The sequence below is a fragment of the Lactuca virosa genome, chromosome 8 (assembly GCF_052849685.1).
Source record: "Lactuca virosa cultivar CGN04683 chromosome 8, Lactuca_virosa_CGN04683_v6, whole genome shotgun sequence".
Taxonomy (NCBI): Eukaryota; Viridiplantae; Streptophyta; class Magnoliopsida; order Asterales; family Asteraceae; genus Lactuca; species Lactuca virosa.
The window spans coordinates 138,766,598-138,776,957 of NC_136433.1; the positions used below are offsets into that span (position 1 = coordinate 138,766,598).

The 10,360-nt window shown below is 34.5% G+C and overlaps 1 protein-coding gene across 3 annotated transcripts; it reads right to left on the bottom strand.

The window, feature by feature from the left end:
• Positions 1–6,517: 6,517 nt before the first annotated feature.
• Positions 6,518–9,621, bottom strand: LOC145133258 (protein CHROMATIN REMODELING 24-like). 3 transcript variants are annotated; one of them, XM_079068189.1, is made up of 7 exons: positions 8,883–9,621; positions 8,659–8,708; positions 8,437–8,492; positions 8,272–8,362; positions 7,864–7,941; positions 7,504–7,685; positions 6,518–7,364 (listed from the first exon to the last, which is right to left on the bottom strand). In XM_079068189.1, the coding sequence occupies exons 1-6, from the start codon at positions 8,899–8,901 to the stop codon at positions 7,677–7,679; spliced, it is 303 nt and encodes a 100-aa protein (XP_078924315.1). In that variant the 5' UTR covers positions 8,902–9,621; the 3' UTR covers positions 6,518–7,364; positions 7,504–7,676. The 3 variants fall into 3 exon arrangements, 2 of the variants coding, with proteins under 2 accessions (XP_078924315.1, XP_078924316.1); XR_013718508.1 differs by having other exon boundaries at positions 7,504–7,941; positions 8,600–8,708; XM_079068190.1 differs by lacking the exon at positions 8,659–8,708 and having other exon boundaries at positions 6,518–7,093; positions 7,293–7,364; positions 7,504–7,941.
• Between the last annotated feature and the right edge of the window lie 739 nt (positions 9,622–10,360).

A 10,360-nucleotide genomic window follows, 5' to 3' on the forward strand; every position in this document is an offset into this window, starting at 1 on the left:
CCTTGTCGAATTCTCATACAACAACAGTTATCACACGAGCATCAAGGCTGCTCCATTTGAAGCCCTCTATGGCCGAAAGTGCAGATCCCCTCTGTGCTGGGCTGAGGTGGGTGACACTCAATTAGCTAAAGGACGAGTTCCTGACAGCACTCTCACGGGTCCGGAGATCATTCGGGAAACGACAGAGAAGATCGTTCAGATTCGTGAACGATTGAAAGCCTCTAGAGACCGACAGAAAAGCTACGCAGACAAACGAAGGAAACCTTTGGAGTTCCAGGTAGGAGACCGAGTCCTTTTGAAAGTCTCACCCTGGAAAGGCACGCTTCGGAAAGCGTGGAAAGCTGAATCCAAGATACATAGGGCCTTTCGAAATTCTCGCTAGAATCGGCCCCGTAGCTTACAAACTCAATCTACCTTGCGAACTCAGTAACGTACATCCTACCTTCCACGTTTCGAACTTGAAAAAGTGCCTATCCGACGAGACTCTTGTAATCCCACTCGACGAGATCGAGATCAACGAGAACCTCAACTTCGTGGAAGAACCTGTAGAGATTATGGACCGGGAGGTCAAACGAACGAAACAAAGCCGTATCCCGATAGTGAAGGTTCGCTGAAACGCCAAGCGAGGACCTGAATTCACATGGGAGCGCGAGGATCAAATGAAACTTAAATATCCTCATCTTTTTACTTAGTTATTTTGTAATAACTTAGTTGCTTGAACTCTAATTTCGGGACGAAATTCCCTCTAACGGGGGGATGATGTGACAACCCGAAATTTTCATTTGTATAATCTCTACAGTCAAATACTTCAAATAATAGTCAAATACATTTCAGTACATTTTTGGCCGGATTTAAGTCCGTTTGGGTGTTTAAATTTAAAAATCGTCAAACAAATAAATAAAAGGAAGTGTCGTTATGAGTGATGTGTAACAAACAAAAACAACAACACCTTAGCTAGGTGTTTACGGCCAAACAAGAGGAGTTTGGGCCGTAAACACCATTTTTCCAAGAACTCATGCATATAGCATGAGTTTACCCACTATTCTCTCATTTTACACTTCCCACCTCAAGAACACCAACTTTTTCTCTCAAGTATCATAAGTTCATTTCTTCAAATCCGCCAAAATGTAAGTGTTTCCTTCCTAGATTCGTTCATGCAACACTTAATCTAGTGTTTATACATCATTTCATCCATGGATTCTTCATTTTTACTTAGATCTTCAAGTGTTCTTCAAAACACCAAGAACACACACTAGTGTTTTTGGCCCTTAAACACCCTCACAAGCTTCCTATAAGTAAGTACACTCTTCCTAACTAGTTACTTGCTTAGTGTGCTTGCTAATCCATGGAATGAACATCAAAATCCCCAAGAACATATGTGTTTACGGTCAAGGGAGATCCTTGAACCGTAAACACCCCCAAGTGGTGTTTAGATGCCCCTAACACCTTCTATAGCTTGGATAAAAGACTAGAACCTTGCATGCATGAACTAGAAACACCAAAACACGAAATGGTTGGAGTAACCATGAGTTTACGGCCGTAAACTCATGGGTTTACGACCGTAAACTCCCAAGGGTGGTCCAAGGACCGTAAACTCCATTAGTGAGTCCTTTTGATCCCTAACCACTTCCTAAGCCTTTGATTCAAATTTAGAACCCTTCCTTGTGAGATATAAGACCTTAAAACACACAAATACACCATTTCCATGAGTTTACGGCCGTAAACTCATGGGGGAAATGGTCCAGAAACCATAAACACATATAGGGTTACCATTTGAGGAGTAAACTCCAATGTGAGGCCATACTCTCCTTAGATACGACCCTTTAGCACTCCTAGCACTTGAAACTAAGTGTTTCCATGTATTAGAGTGTCTTTACTTGATTATTTAGTTATTAAATAACTAATTAGATACATTTATGTATCACTACATGTTACATAGGATCAGTGTGTGTGTTCAAGTCCTCACTTGACACCTAGCATCCTACCCGACACTTCCATCCAAACCACTCACTGCAGGTGAGTTCATACCCCTAAATCAACCTTTTAAATGATTTTAAATGCTTTTATGGGGGGGAATACAAGTTGAACTGTTATAGTTATTGTATCAATCACATGTGATTAATAACTAGAACAGACTACAAGATTTGCTACTGCTTTCAAATTACCATCAAACTTTGGATTTTCAAGTGTTTCAAACCTTTTATCAAACTATTTAAATGCCAAAACTGTTTTCAAACTCTTTTAAACTTGCTTTATTTACAAACCCATATCTATACTAATATATTTATATAAGTAAGACTTGAAGGACTTAGGACTGATAGCTCACCTTATTTCTTGTTCCTTGTTTGGTTGTGGACTTAGGGTATCCTGTTATTTGTCCGATTGTCGTTGAATTCTTAGTTATATATCATATATATTTGTGTTGGATATAAAAGTCTTCACTTCGGTTCAGTACCTTTGTGTATCAAAGGCATGCAACCAACATTACTATTTAACTATAATAGGTATAGTTAAGGATTACTACTATTACAATGACACCTACCAGAGTCAGTACAGTTATGAGTCAATACATGTTAAATACTATACAAAGAGAATACTATATACTATACAAGAGAACACTCTATACATTATACCAGAAAATACATTATACAATATACAAGAGTATATACTATAATTAGAATGTGACATACTACTTCTCGATACGACACTTCACAGTGGTATCACCGTGTAACCAGAGTCTCCTGGAGGGAGAGCGGGCATTGTGTGTATAGATCTATACGAGACAGACACTCCCACATCCCGACTGCTAGCTACAGTCCCAGCCGAAAGGCCAATGGGTGACAAAATGTCACATCATTACATATGAATTGGAGGGTCATCAGTTATTCGATCGTCAATCAGCATGGTTACATACGAGTTCACATTCAAACCTTTAATTACACATTAAGAATTAAAGGCCAAACAGGCTCCCCGAGGTGTATTGTACATTTAATACTACCCGGAGTCTGCATTTTATTTCATTTAGCCGGCAGAGCTGGGGTAAAACCTTATTTTCCCAATTACTTTACATGAATAAAGTCCAAAACTATATTTTCTTACTGATAGTTTCACTGGGTAAAGCTTTTACCTTTTTCAAAGGATCAAACATGCAAACAAACGGGTCTTGGTAGAAGACTACTTTTACTGGAAAATATAGGATTTTCTAGGGAGTATACCATTGTCAACCATTGATATCAGCTATTATACTACATTGTTGTAAACATTTTTATACAAGCAATTACACTAAATACTTATGAACTCACCAGCTTTATGCTTTTGGTGTCTTACATAGACAGGTACAGATGAAGCTTTTGAGAAGATGGAGCACATACAAGACTCATCTTTTATTTTGATTATACTTTTGGTGTCTTACAAACTGTACAGAACACGCTTGTATTACAATTATTATATTAATGCAATGGATGTTGTTGTTTGTCTTTATTATTATGCATTGTTATGATACTGTACATGACGTCCTCCACCGCAGAACGTATTCCGTCGTTCCGGTTTTGGGGTGTGACAATATATTTTATCATAATATATTAATAAATCATTAATTTTGATTTCTAATTAATTTATTAATCATATAATAGATTAATAAACCAGTATCTCTCTACAAAAAAACATTCCAGTCAATTACTAGGTTTGAGGGAAACCCAAAAGGATTTTGCTAATAATTCAAGATTCTACTAATTTAGTTATTGGCTTAGACACCTTATCCAACACTAGCAACTTAATTCACAAGACCGTCTAGAATGATCAAGTGTTGTCATATTACTCTGGGATATGACCAGGCACACCATTATAGTTTCCTGATCTGGACCCACCATTTCTGCTCATCCAAAAAGGAATACTATTTGTACTCTGGTATGTATTTTGTACCATCAACATATGAAAGTGTCATTGAACAAAATTCCACTCTCTGTTCCTAACTTACACATATTCTCTAAATTAGACTACACGATGTCAAACTTAATTGAACTAGGCATCTATAATAAGTCTTATCTCACCAAAGGGCAAAATTACTAGGCTTCCAATACCAACTCTGTTTAGGCAACACTATCCTAAGTCAGTGTATATATTTAACACTTAGTATTTATGTATTAATATACTTTTATCTTTCTCTCTAATAATATTTCTATTATTATTATCACGTAATAATATATATATATATATATATATATATATATATATATATATATATATATATATATATATATATATATATATATATAAACACATATAAAACCATATCTGGTTTGCACGCTACAAGAAATTTCCTGAATAGGTACGGAAAGGTGTTATGGAATAAAATTTTGTAGCTATTTTGCTATGAAATATGCTACTAAATGACTTTCCTTAGTTTTTTTGTTACAAAATTCACTACGAAATAAATTTCCATAGCAAACCCCCAACTAGTTACGGAAAATTGTTACGAAATCGTAATTCGTAGTTAGTCTGCTACTGAATTGGCTATGGAATAAAAATATGTAGCTATTCTGCTATGAAAATTACTACAAAACTAAATTCCGTAGCTATTTAGTGGTTATTATGCTACAAAATTCGATACGAAAGTTAATTTCGTAGCTATTTTGCTACGAAATTAAATTCCATAGCTATTCTGCTACGAAATTTTGCTGCCGAATTGTATTCCGTAACTACTTTGCTACCGTGAAAAAATACATAGCTATTTAGTTACGAAAATTTTTATGGAACAAAATGTCGTAGCTACTTTGCTACAAAATGATATTCCGTAGCTATTCGGCTATATGGCATTTTGCTACGAAACTATATTCCGTAGTTATTTTGCTACGAAAAAGAATTGCATGGCTACTTCGCTACGAAATGAAATTTTGTAGCTATTATGCTACAGAAAATTACCATGCAACTAAACTCCATTACTATTTTACTACAAAATGTAATTCCTTAGCATATCTATTTTGCTATCGAATTTATAATTGTTGACTGAGTTAGAACTGACTGAGTTAGAAGTTGATTGGGTTAGGAATTCTGACTGAATCTACATCTGACTGAAACCATGTTGTTTGATTATGTATCTGACTGGCTATGCTGAATGATCAAAATGACCACTTTACCATTTTGTTATTTTACAACACAACATGAATCTATTTAGTTATAACAATGTCATTTAATACAAAAGCAATTCTCACAATTACTATATAAGCATTTTTATTGAATGCTGATAATGACCATTTTACCATTTTAAAATATATTAATGTATAAACATTTTTTTTGCTAAATTGCAAATATTCATAAAATCACAAAAAATCATTAGCACGATATTATTGATTTACAAACTAATTGAATTTCTACATAAACACAAACCAATCGAGTGTTTTTCTTTGTTCCAAAGCTATGAATAACAACCCAATTGACAGTTTTATATATTGTATTCTTCAAGATTCCAAAAGTGTGATGATCTCTTATGTGGTAATGCATATCTCTCACTACTCCAAATTCATTCTTTGTTTTTTGATATATAAAGTAAAATGCTCAAGTTGTTCACAGAACAGTACCATGTACAAACAACTAAACTCAAGGGTACTCAATGTAATAAAACATCAACACAAGGTTCTCCATTACAACCAAAAGCCATGGGACCAAAATCGATTTTAGAAATCCAAAATAGATTTCAAATTCATAGCAGAGAAGGATCGAGATGATTTTGCACAAACAAAAATAGAAATTTTCTTAACATTCAAATAGTTCATAATTTCTTGAGTTTTAATTCAAGAAACTTGATTTAATTCACAACTAAAATCATCTAAAAACATACAAATAAAAACTGGGTTAATTGCAGGAAAAAAACGAGCCAAAAAACGCAGAGCCAAAAATTGATTGAAGGAGATGGTCGGATATCAATCGGTTTCAAAAACGATTTTATTAATCGATTTCAAAAATAATCATGAATCGATTTCATGAGATCATTCGACTAAAGATGGAGACTAAAAAACACAGAGCTTACCGGTGTTGGAAGAAGTAGGAGTTGGTGATGATGGTTGTGTTGGAGTAGGTGGAGGAGGAGGGCGATGGAAGAGGGGAGGATAAAACTTCGGCGAAGACAGAATCGGGAGAGGGAGAAATGTGGGTTCGTTAATGGATCACTTCAACTTCAACGCATCTGAGCAAAATTGGGAAATATTCCAGTCAGCTTCTTTTTAACCTAGGACCGAGTCAGGCCATTTCTCATGACCGAATCAGACGATAAGATTGGGTCAGATGTTATTAGGCTTTTATCAAACAGGCTGACTGGACCGAGTCAGCCAAAAGTGCTGATTCGGACCCAGTCAGCACAAAATCAAACAGGCCCAATTACACCTGTAGCTTATTAGCTATTTTTCTACACAGCTAAGTTCCGTAGAAAATTTGTGATGGAATTTCGCTACATGACTAAATTTTATAGGTTATTATTTTTGATACGGCAGAAAAGAAAATTCGTAGCTATTCTGTTATGACATTTTGAACACCCTTTAGATATTTTATTATAGAATGTGATACGACACTAAATTTCATGAAATAAGTGGTGTTGGATGGATGGGTCCCGTAATAGCTGTGATGTTTTAAAGAGCAGATGTATCAGGCTTTTTATACCTACGAACCCCTCCAAAGGCTATAACGGCTTGAACATTTTTATGGATTGACCATGAAACATATAATAATATAACTAGTAAAGTGGCCCCCGCGTTGCGGGGGTTAGATGTTTCATTTTTACCATCAACACCACCAAAACCCTTTTTATTGCAAGAGCCAAGAGGATTGGAAGAGGATCCGTTACAGGGGTCCGTCTCCTTTGTATGTGTATGTATGCTCCAGTAGTAGACAGAAGAACGCGATAAGTCAGACTGAAATTCGATTTCTAGAGGTGATAGCGAACACATTTTCTGGCAGTTGGGTTCTTGAAGAGCATGGCTTTCATATGTAAACTCCGCAACATCTTTAACTCTTCTTCTCCATTGCCTTCAAATCTGCTTCACTTCACACAATCTGTCACCTTACCTTCACCATCGGACACTGCATCTGCTGCCATAACAAACTGCTAGATATATATAAGAGTTAGAATAGGTAGATGCTGCAATGAAAAAGAACTTTATGACCTTCTGGAATCAGTAAGTAGATATATATAAGAGTTAGAACAGGTAGATGCTGCAATGAAAAATATAGCAAAAACGTAAAACCCATTTCTTGTGCAGGTTGAATATAAATTTCAGGAAACCTTTGGAAAAAATCTAAACCTGAATAAGATTAACCATTTTGCGAGTCTGGGAAAAGATAAGAACTTTATGACCTTCTGGAATCAGTTTTTCCTGTAATGGATGATTAAAAAAAAAGTTTAGGTTGATTTTCTCATATCTTTTAAATATTATTTATCCAAATGGTATTAAAATATAACAAAAAAAAAGAATAAGGGTCTAAGGGTATGTATGTAATATGTAATATTCTAACCAGTAAAGACATAATAAAGAAGATCTTGCAAGAAAGCTTGTCATGAGTTTCCCCAATGTCATATTTCTCTGCAGTATCTGCTATATGCATTGCTAATTTTTCAGCAATTCCTTGATCTTCCTCATTTAGCCCTGTTTCCATTCCTTCTAGAAGATCTTCAGCAACTCTTTTTGCTAATACAACTGGATGATCACATATCTTTTTCAATATCTATTAAATCTAAATCATAAACATTAACTTTCACTAAAGGAAAAGTCCACCAAAAACTAAGACTGATGTTAATAGAACAAAAAAATTGCATTGTTGATCTCTCTTATGTGCAAAAGACAGAAATACCCTTCTCATAAAAGACTACAATACCGTGAGAGCAGCTAAAGGTGAACCATCAAAGGCTGAAAGAACAATCTCACTGTTCAAAAAGCCTTCGTATAGTTGTCTCTGTAAATTAAAAAAGATAAAAAGAATGTAAGTTGAGTTTTTATAGAATAAAGAATATAAAAACAGTTAATGTAAGTAGCTGACATTTGGATAATCTTAACCAAACAATAATCTCATTCTTTTTAGAAATCTTGGCAGTGTTTGTAGCATCATTATCACGAAAAACTTCACTTTTCAAACGCATGAGAAAATAGGGTTGAATGCAATTTCTTAAATCCTGTTTGTAAGTTTGGATAAATGTTATTTTTTTTATAGTTTTAATCATAGCAAAAGGTTATTGCCTTAATATTTATGAAATATTTTGTCATTTAGGGAAATATAACTAATAACCTGTGCAACAATTGAACCAATGCGCTTATCTCTATCAGATGCATTTTTGTCATTTCCACGTAGGATTGCTGACTCATATTTTTCCTTAAAACTGAAAAGAAAATAGATATAAATAAGTAAATAATATAACAATAAGAAGAAAAAGAAAAAAAAATGAAATCTTACCATTTCTTGTCTCCCAAAAGCTCTGGACAACAGAAGTTAAACAAACCCCAAAGTTCCTGAATTATATAAGAACGATGATCAATAAAGTGGCTTTTAAAGCAATAAAAGTATAAAACTATTGTGTAATTCAAATTCAAAAATGAAATAATATAAAGATGCATACTTTTAGGTAAAGTGATGATAACAAAACAGAAGAAGCGACCTAGGCATTTCATCGAATACCTGGTGGACGCCGACCAGAAGTTCATCCATAACATAAATTCCTTGTTTTACTGATGTCAAGGCGTAAGCGATAGCAGAAAAGTGAAACGATCATACAAATAAATTTCAGCGTTACTAATTGATTAAATTCACATGAAGCAGTCATATCTAACAAACTCTCGTAATTCAATTCATGTATAATTCAGGAAAAATCCAAAAATTAAAACCAATAGAACAATTCTTACTGGTATACTCTTGATTCATGAGGTGAAGAGTCTCCTTTTTATGTCCAAACGCTTTCCGGTTGTAGTTGTCGATTCTAGTCAAATTATGCCGGAAAACTTTAGCATCGAAGTTAGAACCATCGGCTAACGACGGCGAAGAAGTGTCTCTGGTAGAGAATTTGACAAACAGAAGCTTCCGGCACCGTAAGACAAGTACCGATTTTGTGATTAAGAAGTGGACTCATCGACTCCTCGATCTCCGCATACCACCGATTGTTAGTTTTCAAGGGTATCTGCGAATACCTATTTGATCGATTGCAAGTATGAAGACCTCAAGCTTCAATTACAAGACGGACCAGTACCGACATCCACCACTAATGGTGCAGCGACAAACGCCAAGAGAAAGAGGTAATCGGAGATGCAAGCGTGAAACATAATGGATCAGGCATTGGTTGGCGGTGGAGGGAGCAAAGGGTAGAAGAAGGGAGGAGACTCGATTTGGGAGGTGGTGGAAGGATCGTGAAGTGGTTCTCTAAAGAATCGACGCAGATGTGACAGGAAACCTAAAAGAAAATAGACATTGGAGAAGATGGAGATGAACCGGAGGGTACAATCGGCAGTGAGGTGGTTTTAAGTCTGAGTCGAGCATGGGCGATGCTGGTGGTGAAAGTCGGTGGAAGAGATGGTGAATAAGAGAAGAGACTGGAAGGATGAAGACAATTAAGTCGATGGCGGTGGATAGAGTCAGTGAATAAGAGAAGGGACTGGAAAGCAACTAATGACATAAAATACCCGTATAGTTAAAGGACCATTTTTGCCATCCCTTAGGAAATTCACTATAGGTAAGGATGGAGAATTTTAATATATATATATATATATATATATATATATATATATATATATATATATATATATATATATATATATATATATATATATATAGGGTGAGATTCAATAGAGAACCATAATTAACCAAGGAACCAAGGAACCAATCTTTTTTTCAATTTTTAGAACTTAACTTTTATCAAAAAAAAACTAAAAATACAGAAATTCATAACTTTTTATCCTTTTTCCAATGATATAAAATTCGAATTTTTTTTTTACGTCAAATTCACAATGTAATCCTTGGAAATTCACAACGTGAATCCAGATTCATACGGTGAATCCGAAAAATATTTTTCACATTCACAATGTTAATATATGAATTTAGATATTTTTAGATTTTTTTTCGATAAAGAATAAGCTTTAGAAATTGAAAATAAGATTTGGTTCCTTGAAGAACCAATAATTATGGTTACCTATTGAACTTTTCTATATATATATATATATATATATATAATACAAACTTTACTATTTCTAAAAATACATTTAAGACGTCTAAATATTTAAGCTTAAAGTACAAGAAAATATTGCTATAATAACAATCATAATTCAAATACGGTAAGATTTAAGCTGAAAAACTAAGTCAATTTTGAATTCCTTAAATGTTTGCTTGGAAT

Excerpts from the sequence above, each read along its gene's own strand:
- LOC145133258 (XM_079068189.1), bottom strand. Across the intron at positions 8,493-8,658 it reads TTCTGGTCGGCGTCCACCAG|GAACTTTGGGGTTTGTTTAA; the intron begins GTATTCGATGAA and ends TATATAATTCAG. Across the intron at positions 8,363-8,436 it reads CTTTTGGGAGACAAGAAATG|TTTTAAGGAAAAATATGAGT; the intron begins GTAAGATTTCAT and ends TTTTCTTTTCAG.